General features: G+C 39.9%; 1 protein-coding gene across 1 annotated transcript in view; it reads left to right on the top strand.

Annotated features, from left to right (window-relative positions):
* The window catches only part of PIK3R3 (phosphoinositide-3-kinase regulatory subunit 3), a 70,299-nt gene extending 54,468 nt beyond the window's left edge, over positions 1 to 15,831 (top strand). Inside the window, exons 8-10 of the mRNA XM_019749356.3 lie at positions 5,146 to 5,220; positions 5,649 to 5,819; positions 12,058 to 15,831. Of these exons, the coding sequence (XP_019604915.1) occupies positions 5,146 to 5,220; positions 5,649 to 5,819; positions 12,058 to 12,256 (445 nt within the window). The 3' untranslated portion in view covers positions 12,257 to 15,831. The remainder of the gene's footprint in view (positions 1 to 5,145; positions 5,221 to 5,648; positions 5,820 to 12,057) is intronic.
* The last annotated feature ends 403 nt before the right edge of the window (positions 15,832 to 16,234 follow it).

The raw sequence follows: 16,234 nt of genomic DNA, 5'->3' as shown, positions 1-16,234 counted from the left end.
CCAATAATGGGGGGGCCTACAAATAAATATACAGAAAAATGTATTAAAGGTTTTTATATTTAAGAAATGAAATTCTGTATTTAAGTAATAGAAATGTGTCAGTAGCAGGTATGAAAGATAATTTGACTTGAGTGAAACCCAACTCTTTAATATTATGGAAAATTATATCATTTAGCTAGATATAGGGATATTATCCAAATATAGATTGAAAGTGTATTATCAGAACAAATTGTGTGGATTAGGTTTTGAGGACCAATGACTGCTTCAAAAAAGAAGAAAATCCATGAAAAAGGAAGCTCTATAAGGTTTAGTTCTAGGTAATGAATAGACTGTTACCAAATATGTTTATGGGTGACTTTCATGCCTGCAAAACAACTCAATTCAAACTCTTGGCAGGAGATGACAGAGTAAGACCTCTGACTGGGTTTTCTCTAGATATCAGGGTCTTTGTGTGACAAAGGGAGAGGAGATAAAATACAAGCTTTGAGGTTGCAATAGTGGCTGTTGAGTTTCAGTAGAGGAAAATTTAAGGTGATTGTTTTGGGGGCAATTACAACTATAGTATGTTGAGTAGTTTTAATAACACTGCTCTCCAGAGATCATTTCAGTTTGCTATTGTGGTTCCCCCAAAAGTCAAGCAAGTACACACAGCATACAGAAAAGCTTTGAAAACTAGGCAAGGAGATGCCTTTTCTTAAAATCAGATTGTGTCTGTTCTTGGAATGCTTATATGGTTCTGGTCACATATGAAGCTGAAGAAGGGCCCAAGAAGTCCATGCCATGGACCATAGGAATGAATGGAAGCATGTCTTTGCCCTGGAAAGCAATATTAAGAATATACCATCCCAAGGAAAATGAATAAGTGTGACAAATTAGACCTTGAAAGTTCCTTTAACGAGTTATGTAAGCTAAATATAAAGGAGAGTTTAGATAACATCATGGATGATAACCAGGATGTTTAGGGAGACGGGGACAATCATTACCTCTTTGGGAAGGGTTGCTTCAGGGAGAATAGTCCAGTGTTCCATAGCCCATGCTTTGATGTTTCTAACAAACATAATACTAGGTGGACTGGATCTGTTCCAATTTTGAAACTGTCTAGTCAGTCCTGAAGGAGACTGATTGTAAAACGTATGCGTGAGGACATTTCCCTGACTTCCCACTGCACATCGCCCACAGGATTTTATGAGATTCTCTGCTGAGGTCACAGTGTACTATTTCTAGAAAGCATTCTTGAATGCTTAAATACAGAATTTCATTTCTTAAGTAGAGAGTAAAATTTTTCTTAAATATAAAATCCTTTAAAATTCCTTTTCAAAAAAAGGAATTTCATTGTTCATGTGCAATTCTTTTTCATGGGGAGTTAGTTTCCATGATTACCATTTACTTTTCTTGGTATTTATAAATTCAAAATAAAGAATAATTTACCATAACAATATGGTGCATTAATGAGTTTTGAGTAATATGTACTAGGGAAGTTTGCAGCTAAAGGAGTTCTGTGGAGGGTGTTCTATTATTTTTTAAAACAACTTTATTGAGATATAGTTCACATCCCATACAATTCATCCATTTCAAAGTGTATATAATTCAGTGTATTTATTACATTCACAGATATGTGCAACCATCACCATAGTTAATTTTAGAACATTTTCATCACTCCAAAAAAGACACCATGTACCCTTAACCTATCATCCCCTTATCACCCCATCCGCTATAGCCCTAAACAACCACTAATGTATTTTCTGTCTCTATGGGTTTGCCTATTCTGGACATTTTATATAAATGGAAAAATATAACACGTAGTGTTTTGGGCATAGCTTCTTTCACTCAGCATAATGTTTTCAAGGTTCATCCATGTGTAGCGTGTAGTAGTACTTTGTTATATTCCATTGTAAGGATAGACCACATTTTGTTTGACTATTCATCAATTGATAGACATTTGGGTTCTTTCTAACTGTTGGCTATTATGAATAATGCTGTTCTGACCATTCCTGTACACTTTTTTGTATGGACATGTTTTCAGTTCTCTTGAGTATATGCTGAGGAGTGAAATTGCTGGGTCATACTGTAATTCTGTGTTTAACTGAGGAACTGCCAGACTTTTCCATAGTAGCTGCACTATTTTACATTTCCCTACTGGTGGTCTAGTTTTTTGAAAGTAGTGAATCATTCCTTAATTTATCTCATAACTTAAGCATTTTAAAAGTGATTTTTCATTTCAAAATGTCTTACATATTATCGCATTTTTATGTAGGGAGTGTGAAGTTTATAAAATTTGGTGCGAGACAAGTGGAATTCCTCTTTTTCTTAAATTAAAATTAATTTATTCCAAGTTCCCACCTGCCTGGTTATATGAAAAATATTTTATCTCAGTTATGATTAGGGCTCTTCCCACCTCCTACACATACACACACATTTGGATCATATAAGAATGTCATCATGAAGTGCTGCCAGGAAACTAGTGGAGCAAAAGTCCCTTGTCCCTCATCACTGCCGTCATTGGGCGCTTCTTCTGCCCCTAATCACTGGGTCCTGCCGTCCGGTTACATAATGCTGCTTCAGGAAAATTCAGAAGTGCTGTTCACAGTAATCTTCTTATTTGACACCAACAGACTCTGCATCGGGAAACCTTGTCCTCCATCCAGGGTGTCTTGTCCGTCGGGCACCCTTTTCTGTTACTCCATCTCATACTTTAGCCAGGCTCTAGGGAAGCATAAATTCTCCTCCAGGACTTCTGCTTTAGCTTCAAAGTATTTTTTTCTATTCCCCGCTCTCAGGAGCTGGCTGGTTCAATCCTCTTTTTGGACTGAAATACAGCTCTTTTCCTCTTAGGGGGTGGTAGTTGGGTTGTAAGGCTAATTAGACGTTTAGGAAGGACACCATATATACATATATTTTTTTTCCTACTTGCTGAGTTGGGGACTAGGTGAGGGTATATGAACACAACCTATTTTTTCTCTCTTGGTTTTCTTAAGATAACTTCAGTGTAAGCTATGGGAGTAGTATTTTCCCTGTTTTTTAGAAGAGAACCCTGAGGCATAAAGAGAGGCTGGTCAAAACCACACAATTAGTAACAGAATGAGATTCTTTTTTTTTTTTTTTTTTTTAAAGATTTATTGGGGAATACTCTGGAACAGTGTGTCTCTCCAGGGCCCATCAGCTCCAAGTCATTGGTGGAGGGCACAGCTCAGCTCCAAGTTCAGTCGCTGTTTTCAATCTTTAGTGGCAGGGGGCGCAGCCCACCATCCCGTGTGGGAATTGAACTGGCAACCTTGTAGTTGAGAGCTCGCACTCCAACCAACTGAGCCATCGGCCGCCCAGAATGAGAATTTGGTGTTAGGTTTTCCCTCTGGAATATACTGCCTTCACATATGATCTAGGCATTTAATCAAAGAGTTAAATAAGAATTAACATACCTAAAGTTGCTTGAACTTTTTCAAAATCATTTTTAAAAACTAGTCAGTTCCTGGCATTGTTAATAGATGTTTAAGGACTCAGAACTATGTAGTAGTATTTGAAATGGACTTCTGGGAGATTAGAAAAGTTGCTTATGTGAAAAGGCAGAACACCATCATAGATGGAGGGTAGACCTAAAACATTCTTCTCTTTCTCCTGGATTTTCCTGGGTGTCCTAACATTCCTTGTGGCAGAAAGGGAGGACCAATTTAAAGAGGTTGGTGGTTAAAAGAAAATGAGAACTCATGGTGGCCGGTTAGCTCATTTGGTTAGAGCGTGGTGCTAGTAGCACCAAGGTTGCCGGTTCGATCCCCCCGTGCGCCACTGTGAGCTGCGCCCTCCTTAAAAAAGAAAAGTGAGAATTTGAGAAAGTGTAGCGCTGTTTGTTTATTTCAAGCCATTTTCCCAGTGTGCTTGTCTTTTTAATAAAGGAAAGATCAGTTCTTTAAAGATAGCAAAGTTTTTATGATAAGAGTGTTTAGAGAGAAGGGTATCAGGATATTTTGCTGATAGAAGTGGTGGTGGAAGACGGAGTTTGTTACTAAATAAATTCTATCAAGATCATGTTAGTTGTTTTTTAGCTTCACTAAGCATAAAAAATGAAATCCAGGTTAACCGAAGGACCTGCATTATTGAGAAAGACTATGAAATCTGTATAAAAAAACTTTAAAATTAGGTGTGATGCCAAGTTCTTGAGTGTACTTGGCGTCAGAGAGAGATACAAGATGAGTTTGGAGTTGAGCGTGGAAGATTTATTAAAAGCAGCCCACCATCAAATACTTGCTATTTAGTGAATAACCTGCTATGTGCTGGCACCGTTTTCAGCACTGGGTTAGCCATGAACAGGACAGACCCCTTTCTTTAAAGCAGCTTACACTTTAATGGGGTAGACAAACATAAATAAGTGGAAATATAAAATAATGAATTTCAGGCAGATTCTATGAAAATGATAAAAGCACAGAGAGTGACTGGGGCCTGCCTTAGTCATGACACTGAGGGTAGTCCTCCCTGAGGAGGTGACATTTATGGTGAGACCTGAATGATCAGGGCCTGCTTGATAGACGGTCATGATGAGAGAGTTTTATGTTCCACTCAAGTTTCAGGCCATCAGCCACCTCAGTGGAAGTAAATGTAATGGTTCATATCATTTTCCATCTAAAGTGTGGCTATATTTTAAAATACTATGATTTGCCTGGTGATGAAATAAATTTGTATTAATTACTCAGATTGCCACCCTGAATGTCTTGTGGCTTGCTTACGTGCAAAAATAGACCTTGAAATTGTGTTGAAGAATTTTAAACTCACTGTAGTAGACTACACAGGAACTGAGGCCTCTGGCTTAGTGGCGATCGCAGATGTGTGACACCACACTCACCTAACTAATAAGTTCAGGAACAGATGTCCTACTGTGTCTGACTGTAAGTATGTTGTGGTGGTATAACCTTCTAGAAAAGGAAAATGAAAAGGGAGAGAAGTGCCTAATTTCAAGTAGCTCTTTGTTTCTGACTTTTTGCAGAAAGTTGAAGGAAAAGTAATAGAGAAACTAGTTTAAGGAAATATCTGGTCACTCTCAGTGGGACTGGGATAAATAAGAGGTTCCTGGACTCTGGAAGTTCAGTTGGCTTGGACGTGTCTACTTTGTCCAGGCAGTTTGCACAGATACTGACACTGGTGTCTTCCCTTTGGCAGATGGCTCAATCACAAAGGAGTGAGACAGAAGCGCCTGAATGCCTGGCTGGGAATCAAGAATGAGGATGCTGACGAGTAAGTTCTCTCTGTGCCCTTCTGTCAGAGGGCTTTGTTCCCATATAAGACACGGGCCTTCTTTATGCTCGCTAAGTGTTGGTTCTCATTGTCAGTTCAGGACATTGAATCAAGAACTTTGCACCTCTTTTGAATTGAATTGCCTCAAGAGTACCCTATAAGCACTTGGGTTTAGAGACCTGCCGAACCACATGAAACAAAAGCATTGCTCTTTCAAACATCCATGTGCTAGCTTATTGGATGAGACCTGTGAATTCTGTGCTTTCTGCACCACACCAAGTAATGACGTTGTTGAAAAACATCCAACTAATTGCAATTTCACTTTGTCATTTGTGGTTAAAGATTTAGAAGAGAGTTTTATTTGTGAATTTGCTTTTAGATATAAGTAACCTGATTATTAGAATAATATTTTAACATTTAATTTTTAGGACCTATTTTATCAATGAGGAAGATGAAAACCTGCCCCATTATGATGAGAAAACCTGGTTTGTTGAGGATATCAATCGTGTACAAGCAGAGGACTTGCTTTATGGGAAACCTGATGGTGCATTCTTAATTCGTGAGAGTAGCAAGAAAGGATGTTATGCTTGCTCTGTGGTGTAAGTCTTCTCTGGGGTATGACCTTGAAAACTTCTGCATTGATTAGTATAAAATCAGCCCCTCATAAAATTCAGATCAAATGAGTTGAAGTATAGTAATGAGAGCCATGGCTTAGACCATTAATATTGTATAAAGGAACAGTTCGTTGCTTTAGGAGAAATGATATCTGAAATCATTTTGGGGATTTTAATTTAAATGGTAAGTAGATTAAACCCTGCAGTGTTGCTATTGGATTTCAGTTATTTGTGAAAAATAATGTGAGATCGTCAATTGAAAAGATCACTTAATTCTTTAGTAGTCTCCTGCATGCCTAACTTGGTCTTCATTGTCATATTTAGGAAAGCTTGATTACATAGAACTGTTTTTACTTCAGAAGGAAAACTCTATCTAAATTTTGTACCTAAATAGTAATCTGTTGGGGTAGTGATAGAAAATGTTAGGTGTTTTCTGTAAGATGATCTTAAGATTTTGTTTGAAAAAGCCTATTTTTCTTTTAGTGGAAAGTGAAATTATGGGGGTGACAAACCATTCCTTGGTCAGATTTTGCCTAAGTGTGACATATATTCCTTAGAAAGGCAAATTTCTTCATTGACAAAGACCATACTTAGAGTGGAGGTGTAGTATGATGGTTAAGAGAGCAAGCTTTGGTGCCAGATATACTGGATTTGAATCCTGACTCTGCTACTTACCAGATGTGTGACCTAGGGTAAATTACTTAACTTTTCTTTGCCCAGTTTTCATATCTGTATAATACAGATAATAATGTCTATGTCACGTTTTTTTGTAAGTATTCAGTGAATTAATATATGTAATGTAATGTGCTTTGATCAGTGCTGGCACATAACAAGTAAATGTTATCTACTAATATTATTATGATAAGGGTGCTACTGATGGACGTGGCAGAAGTCAAAAAAGGTGACAAAATGATTTTGCCCTCAGAAGACAAGGTGGTGAGGATAGATAAAAGACACTCATAGTAACAGAGTGCTTTAGTGGTCTACCTCTGTCATGGAGTCAGAGTTTGAATCTAAGTTTACCTGGTTTCAAAGCCCACATTTCCCTACTGCACCCCACTTCGTTTCACAATTAAATATCTAAGATAAATAGAATCACTGTGAAACAGGTATCAATAGCGTGTGCACATGAAGTACTGTTAATTCTGGTGGAGAAAGAGAGGATTGGGAGGTTTTGTGGAAGAGATGGCATATGAGCTGGACTTTGAAAGGATGAATAATGGAATATCTATGGGCAGGAAATGGGGGAAGAGTTGAAAAGTACATTGGAGTATTGTTATCCAAAGATAGAGCTACTTGAAAAATATTTCCTTTCTCTCAAACCTGGGCTGCTCAAGTTATCTGAGTGGAAATGGCAGGAGAGGATGGTTCTTGCAGGATTTGAGATCTTTTAAGAATAAAAAGAAGGTAGGTAATAAGCCCAGTGCATTGGTCCCTTACCCTCTCCCCAGGTCAGAGGATGGCAGCCTGTGGGTTATGGATTTAGCTGGTAGAAGGTACTGCCCAGCAGCTCAGATAATCCCTGGGAGACCAAGGAGCATCTTGAATATTTTGGGGAGCTGCATTCTTTTTCTCCTTTCTTTAGTCACAGACTTGACCAGACTCAAGTCCACGGCAGTGTGGGTTTTCCTTGCCTATTAAATCCAATTGCAGTCATATATTCGAGTTCGCAGTAGGTTGTATGGAAGCAAAAAAGTCTGGGATCACAAAGACTTCCTTTCACTTGTTTGACAGCCACTCTGGCTATAGGAAGCCTGCCTACAGTGATCTCCTGATATACTTAGGAGATTTGCTGAAGTGGGGATATGAGTAAGTTCAGTTTTTTTAGGAGACACTCAGAATGAAATTTAAATGATTATGTAGTAGGAGGTTAAGGCATGGAACTCCTTTGTTTTTCCATTTTAATTTCTGTTAATGATATCAAAAGAAGCTTCAGAATGTAAATTGTTTAACTCCACGTCCTTCTCAGGCTAAAGACCTGCAGCCAGCAGTGCATGTATTCTACTACATTAGGGAGTCAGGTAGTGAGCACTTGTGATCCTTATTGTTGTTGTCATTTGGGATAAATATTCTGATTAGGGCTAGAACAACCGGACAGGTAAAGAAGGAAACAGAAGACTTAAACAACATTATAAAACAACTAGACCTAACACATCTTTAGAATACGCTACCTAACAACAGCAGAAATATACATTCTCAAATACACATGAAACATGATCCGGGATAGAGCACAGGTAATACTACAAGTCTCAATAAATTGAAGAGGATTGAAATCATACAAAATATGTTCTCTAACCACAATGGAAAGAAATTGGAAATCAACAACAGAAGGAAATTTGGGAAATTCACAAATGTGGACAGTAAACAGCACATTCCTAAATAACCAATGGTCCAAAAAAAGAAAGGGAAATTAGAAAATACTTTGAGATGAGTAAAAACAGAAACAATGTATCAAAACTTATAGAATGCAGCTAAAGCAGTGCTAAGAGGGAAATTAATAACTGTAAACATTTATATTAAAAAAAGATCTCAAATCAATAACTTAACCTCTTTCCACCTTAAACTAAAAAAAGAAGAGCAAACTAAACCCACACAACAGAAGGAAAGGAGTAATAAAGATTACAGTGGAAGTAAATGAAATAGAGAGTAGAAAACAATTGAGAAAATCAATGAAACCAAAAATTGGGGTGAACAAGATTGCGTAACACCTCTCTCACACATACACACACACAAAAAAAAAAAAAAAAAAAAAGAGAGAGAGAGGAAAAATACAAATTAGTAAAATCAATATGAATGAGGGGGACATTATTTCAGTCCTTACAGAAATTTAAAAAGATGATGAAGGAATACTATAAACAGTTATATGCCAACAAATTAAATAACGTAGATGAAATGGCACATTCCTAGAAGCACACAAACTACCAAAACTGACTTAAGAGGAAATAGAAAATCTGTATAGAATTATAGCAAGTAAAGAAATTGAAGTATTAAAAATAAAAATACCCACAAAGAAAAAAGCCCAGGCCCAGCTGGCTTCACTGGTGAATTCTACCAAATATTTAAAAAAGAATTAATACAAGTCCTTCACAGACTTTTATGAAAAATAGAAGAGGAGAGAACACTTCCTAACTCATTTTACAAGGGCAATATTACACTGATACCAAAACTAGACAAAGATATCTCAAGGAAACTATGGATAAATATAGTAGGATTCATCCCAGGAATGTTAGGTTTGTTCAACATAAAAAAAAAAAATCAGTGAACACAGCACATTAATAAAGGACAAAAATTACATGATTATTTCAGTAGACTCACAAAAAGCATTTGACAAGATCCAACACTCTTTAATTTAAAAACACTGAACAAACTAGGAATAGGAGGGCACTTCCTCAACCTGATAAAGGGTTATCTATGAAAAACCTACAGCTAATAATCATACTTAATGATGAAATACTGAATGCTTTTCCCTAAGATCTGGAAGAAGACAAAGATGTCCACTCTCACCACTTCTAATCATCATCGTACAGAAGGTTCTAGCTAGGGCAGTTCGGCAAGAAAAAGAAACAAATGGCATCCAGATTGGAAAGGAATAAGTACATTATTAGCGCTAATGAGTTCAGCAAGGTTGTAGGATAAAAGACGAGGATACAAAAATCAGTTGTATTTTTATATACTAGAAATGAGCATCTCAAAATGAAATGAAGACATGCTATTTATAATATAAAAAATGATAAAATACCTAGGATTGAAACAAAAGAAGTATAAGAGTTGTACAGCGAAAACTATGAAACATCATTGAAAGAATTTAAAGAAGACCTAAATAAGTGGAAAGACATCCAGTGTTCATGGATCAAAAGACTTAATATTGTTAAGATGGCAGTACTTCCCAAATTGATCTGTATGTTCAGTGTCATCCCTATCAAAACTCCCACTAGATTTTTGCAGAAATTGACAAGATAATCCTAAAGTTCATATAACTGTGCAAGGGATCCCTAACAGCCAAAATCATCTTGAAAGAATAGAAAAAAATTTAAAGTACACCTCCTGATTGCAAAACTTATAACAAAGTTATAGTAATCAAAACTGTGAGGTATTAACATGGATAAACATGTAGATTAATGAATAGAATTGACAGTCAAGAAATAAACTCTTGGGGCTGGTCCGGTGGCTCAGGCGGTTAGAGCTCCATGCTCCTAACTCCGAAGGCTGCCGGTTTGATTCCCACATGGGCCAGTGGGCTCTCAACCACAAGGTTGCCAGTTCAACTCCTCGAGTCCGGCAAGGGATGGTGGGCTCTGCCCCCTGCAACTAAGGTTGAACACGGCACCTTGAGCTGAGCTGCATCCCGGATGGCTCAGTTGGTTGGAGCGCGGGCTCTCAACCACAAGGTTGCCAGTTCAATTCCTCGACTCCTGTAAGGGATGGTGGGCTGCGCCCCCTGCATCTAGTAACGGCAACTGGACCTGGAGCTGAGCTGTGCCCTCCACAACTAAGACTGAAAGAACATCAACTTGAAGCTGAACAGCACCCTCCACAACTGAGATTGAAAGGACAACAACTTGACTTGGAAAAAAAGGCCTGGAAGTACACAGTATTCCCCAACAAAGTCCTGTTCTTCTTCCCCAATAAAATCTTTAAAAAAAAAAAAAAGAAAAAAAGAAATAAACTCTTACATTTATGGTCGATTGGTTTCCCACAAGAGCCTCAAGACCACACACTGGGGAAAAATAGTTGTTTCAACACATGGCGCTGGGACAACTGGTGAGCCACATGCAAAAGAATGAACCCCTACTTCACATCATATACAAAATTCACTCAAAATGGACTATAGACCTAAATGTAAGAGCAACAAGTATAAAACACTTAGGAAAATACATAGGCATAAATCTGTGTGACTTTGGATTAGGCAGTAGTTTCTTACACACCAAAAGCAGAAACACCAAAAGAAAAAAAAAAGATAAATTGGACTTCACCATAATTAAAACCTTTTTGCATCAAAGGACCCTATCAAGAAAGTGGAAAGACAGCCCACAGAAGGGGAGAAAATATTTGCAAATCATATATGTGTTAAGTGAGTAATGTCTAATACATAAAGAACTCTTAATAAAAAGATAAATTCCCCAATTTAAAAATGGGCAAAGAATTCAAATGGACCTTTTTAAAAAGAAGATATCTGAGTGGTCAATAAGCACATGAAAAGATGCTCAACATCATTAGTCATTAGGTAATTGCAACTCAAAACCACAATGAGCTACCACTAGGATGACTATAAAATAAAAAAGATGAACAGTAACAAGTGTTGGTAAGGATGTGGAGAAATTGGACCCTCTTACACTGCTGGTGGGAATATAAAATGGTACAACCATTTTGGAAAACAATTTGGCAGTCTCTCAAAAAGTTAGAGTTACCATATGACTGAGCAATTCTACTCCTAGGTATATATCCAAGAGAACTGAAAATATGTCCATACAAAAACCTGTACACGAATGTTCAGAGCAGCAGCATTCACAATAGCCAAAAAGTGAAAACAACCCAAGTGTCCATCAATTGATGACTGGATAAACAAAATGTGATCTATCCATCCAATGGAATATTATTTAGCTACAGGAAAAAATGAATTACCAATATATGCTACAATATGGAAGACTTTGAAACTGTTGTGCTAAATGAAAGCCAGGTACAAAAAGTTGTGTGATACTGTATGATCTCATTTATATGAAATGTCCAGAAGAGGCAAATCCGTAGAGACTGAAAAAGTGGATTAGTTGCAAGAGCCTGGGGGAAGGGAGGAATACGGAGTGATTGCTTAGGTACATGGCTTCTATTTAGGATGATGAAAATATTCTAGAGTTAGATAGTGGTGATTGTTGCACAACCTTGTGAATATTCTAAAAACCACTGATTTATTTATACACTAAAAAAATTGTTTTTGATTTATTCTGCCCTTTCCAGTGTTCTTGCCTAATGAAGACCCAGAGCTGAGTGATTAAATGCAACCACCCATTTTCGCTTTATCAGGTCTTAGTGGGAGGTAAAGGGTATCTCTGTGACAAGTCTATAAGGGGGTGAGGGGAACACACATGGCTGTGACATTTTACAAGCTTGATTGACAAAACATTTCTACTCCTATACAGAACAATTGCTCTCAGAATTCTGGTCACTTAAAGTCTCTTTATTATTATTTGCTTTAATTCCCTGTGGTGTTTGTGTTGTGTCGTTGCAGTGCCGATGGGGAAGTGAAGCACTGTGTGATCTACAGCACTGCGCGGGGCTATGGCTTCGCAGAGCCCTACAACCTGTACAGCTCCCTGAAGGAGCTGGTGCTGCATTACCAGCAGACATCCCTCGTCCAGCACAACGATTCCCTCAACGTCAGGCTTGCCTACCCTGTTCACGCACAGATGCCCTCGCTCTGCAGATAAAGCGGGAGTGGGAAGAGAGGTGGCTCTCTAGCATTTTTTCTACAGTTTTTATTAGACTATGAGGGCATTCTTTCTACGTAGACTGCTCGTTTTGCACAAGAAGTGATTCTGTGAATGTGAAGTGGAGAGGCCGAGCAGCAGTCGGCCAGGAAGGGGCGTAAGGGGCCTGAGGTTCTCTGCGACTCAGCCGTGCCGCTGCACTGACATAGGAAGCTGGAAGCAGATGTTGTTTTTTGGGAAGTCTGTTTCATTGGGATTTTTGTTTTGTTTAGCCAGACACCCTCAGCAGAACACATTAGGCTTGGTGGGTAAGGGGTTGTATCTGGAAGCCTCTGAAGAGTCCATGTCCTCTTTTGGTCTTCAACTCTGGGAATTCGGCAGGGGCATGGCTCTGTGGGGAGTTGTTTTTATCTGGCAGTCTCTCTTAACTTCCTCCAAAAGAGAAGGCTGTTTTGGTTCTGTGGTAGAATGGCATTTGGTGAAAAAGACAACCAAAGGAAAATGGGGAGGCTTGGGATTTTATTTACGGACTCTGTTAAGTGGGTAAAAAACCTGCAACTGAAGGTACCGTATTTCTTAACCGACATAACTTAGACATCAGCATCTCATAGTCCCTCCCTCTAAAGAAGAATTATTTAGAAACCAAATTAATCCCAGCAAAACAATGTTTGTTGCCAGACTAAGTCTGATGGACAAAGGTGGCACTAGTGTCTGAATGCACACTTTACCAAAACTTGAAAATAAAAGGAAAACTAGAATTTGTTAGTTTTAGCAAATACTAAAATTGGTCAGTGTAACTCCTTCTGCACGGCCCTCATTTCTCAGAGATGAGAATAGTGTTCTTTTTGTGGGCATGGTGAGCGTTGAATCATAAAATGAAGTTGGTGCTTGTATGGTGTTTTCTTAGCCTAAAGAATGATCTGTTGTTTGAAACCTTTGTAACTTGTTTGTATGAGTAAAGAAAAGGTGCAATCTAGTGCTTTTAGATGGCTTGATATACCAAATAATGATATAGAACAAAATTCTTATATGTGCTTCCCAAGTTTAAAGTCCCTGCAGAAACAGTGAACACGGTTTAATTACTCTTCATCCCCTGTCCTTTGTTGGATAGGGCTTAGGGGAGTCAAACAGGTTGCTGAGGCTGTAGCAGGAAGGGAGCCAGCCAGATTGTGGTCAGGGACCTCGGTAAATCATAGACCCGGAGGCTCTGGTGTCCAGAGCAAGGGTCAGACCACATTACCCATGTGCTTCCATACAGCGGTTTCTGAAACTTTTGCAAGGAGAGGAAAGGATGGTTTGGAGTTTATACTGTTCATAGAAACCATCTGGAAGCTTTTCTCTTTGCCTTTTTTGTGATCCTGCCATTAAGATGATGTGCACAGACTGTCCTGATTTGAGGCCAGGAATCTTCTGCTCCATGTGGCTTAAGCCTTCCAGTTGAGGGAAGCGAGGCCAGTGGAGCTGGAGGCAGCATCTCCTCCTCCCTCCATTACGTCCCACCCCCATCAGTCAACACTCATTTGACAAATAGAGTCCAGCTGCCTCTGAGCCAGTCCTGGAACCATAATAGGCTCAGGGTGAGTCAGCTGTTTGAGTCCAAAGCTGTGCAGCCAGGCATCTGGCTGAGCTAGACAGGAAGCCAGTATCTGGATCTTGATACACAAGGCTTACAGCTAGGAAAGTTCTGGTTTGGGGATGAAGGAAACAAATGGTGCTTTCCCTGAACACTTATCTTGGTGACAGGGTCTAGAATGGACCATGATGTAGAAATAGATATAGATGAAAAGTTTTGGGAAAATCTCCAGAATTACTAACAAAGAGGATAGGAAGGAAAGGGCATATCTTTGACTTTTCCTTGGTTACGCTGAAGTTTCAGGATTGGGGTGAGGCAGACACATGAACCCCCTTCCAGTGTCACTGTTCTGACGTAAGACCTTCATGAATAGCCAGCCAACTGTACATCCCTTCCCCAAATTGCCGGATGGACATCTTCCTGAATGTGTCACTGAGCAGTGGTCAGCTGATTGCTTCCGGCCACACCCCGATGGCCTTGCACCTGGTGTGGAACCTGTGTAAGCGTTGGATGCTTGAGATTGGGTGCAAGGAATCCCTCCTTTCTGGTACGAAAATTTAGTGTTCTGAATGTCTTAAATGAAAATGGGACTAAGGATTCACACCTGTAACGCTGAACTGTCTGTTGCTCCTTGTCAGGCAGGCATTAAGGGCGTGCCGGGAGAGAGCTAGCACCATGTTTGTTACCTACACTCGGGCTGGCTTGTGGAAAAGGGCTGCTCTTTTTTAGCTCTACATTCCTTCACTTTTTCTTTCCTGTTTTTCATTCTTGAATTTGTTGCTTTATGGGAAGTGAGACCTAGGGATCATTTGAGAAGTTGAAAAGTATCCTTTCTGACTAGTTGCCACATGATTTGCTTGATCCTGAGTCAGTGGAAATGGCTCAAGGAGCCGTCTGCTAACCACTTGTTGGGGCAGTATGCTGCTGCTTTACTCCATGGTCTTGGCAGCAAGTCCTGGCCTCCTTCATCTGAGTCTAGCTCTGTGCCCTGTCCCATGACCTGGGCCCTGGACTCTGTCTCTCGGCATCTTAACTGCAGCCTCACTGAGGCAGAGGGTAAAGAGGTAGAACAAGACCAGAGGGGCCCATTGTTTTCCTGGCTAGAGAAGCCACCTACCAACATGAAAGTAGCTTGGGGCTGGCTGGACACAGGTTCTGAGCCCATCTTTTCCAGGTGGAGCTTTCATCATAGAACAATTCTGTCTCCACCTGGCCATAGATGCTAAACCTTGGCCATGGCTCAGGCCTGTATAAGGTAGCTGTGGCCTTACTACTAATTTGGCCACGGTTGAGGACTTCCTAATAACTCCCCTACCCCATCTCCTCTCTAAGCCCTGATGGGACCTCCCACTTATTTTGGGCTTCATGTGCTCTGAAGCTTTTTTGAGAGCCAGTGTGGTGGCTTCCATGGGTCTCCTCTTCTTGCTGCAAGGAACCAGCCTCATGGGTCTTCTTGGGCCAAGAATGCATCTGGGCAATTCCTAGTTTGCCATGTGGTCTCTGTTGCCAGTTAAGACTCCAGAGTTGTCCTCTGTGAGGCTTCAGTGGCCACAAAGCAGAGACCAGATGGGGGCCTGGCTGGACCCTCTGCTTCCAACTGCTCAGCCTTGCTCCAGCTCCAGCCACTTGTGACAAACAACCTTGTTTCCTTACAAATTCCAGCATGTGACTTTGGTGCCCTGTTGTTACTTGTGAAAAACTTATTCTTCTGTTGTCTTTGATGTAGTCAAAATTCATGTAGTTTACGTAAAAATATCTGATTCACAAGGAAGCCAACTATACGTCTTGTGTTGGGACAGTTCATAATGTAGTTCCTAGACCACTTTTGCAAATTGTTCTTGTCACCAGATGTGTTCAGACATTGCTGTGCAGTTGTGGGGGTGGGGTGGGGGGAAGGTGAGGGGAGATACTTTTTGGTCTTTTTGTTTTTTTTACCTTCCCCAAGAGGGGACAGTCTGGCCAACTTGCTCCAATAATGCAATAAAGACATTGCAATAAAATACCTTTTTGTCCTTGTGCTGTGGAGGGGTGGGCTGGGGGCAGGGGGTGAGGGAAAGAGGACGTAGGGTGTTGAAAAGCCCTGAAACTTCCAAATCTCTCCCAAGCACCAAAAGATTAGTCCTGGGGCTGAACTGGGGACATCAGAGGCTCTCTTCTATCCCTGAAGAAGAGGAAGTTGACCCTAACAAGTATGATGCCAGAATCCTGTCTGCCCAACACAAAACACAGGGAGACTCAGAAACTATCTCTGAGAAAGTTAAATCTGAGAGCCGTTTCCTCCTCACTCACCCCATTCCTGCTATTAAAAAGCCCAGTTTATTGATTCTCACTCATCACATCTTTCTGCCTAGAAATAAAAGCGTTTCCACATTGTATCCTGGGAGCAGGGGAAATGGGCTTAGTCT

The sequence above is a fragment of the Rhinolophus sinicus genome, chromosome 14, assembly GCF_057876585.1.
Source record: "Rhinolophus sinicus isolate RSI-liver-muscle chromosome 14, RSI-T2T, whole genome shotgun sequence".
In the NCBI taxonomy this organism is placed as follows: Eukaryota; Metazoa; Chordata; class Mammalia; order Chiroptera; family Rhinolophidae; genus Rhinolophus; species Rhinolophus sinicus.
The sequence above is the reverse complement of the archived record's forward strand: the minus strand, read 5'-3'. Positions and strand labels throughout refer to the sequence as shown.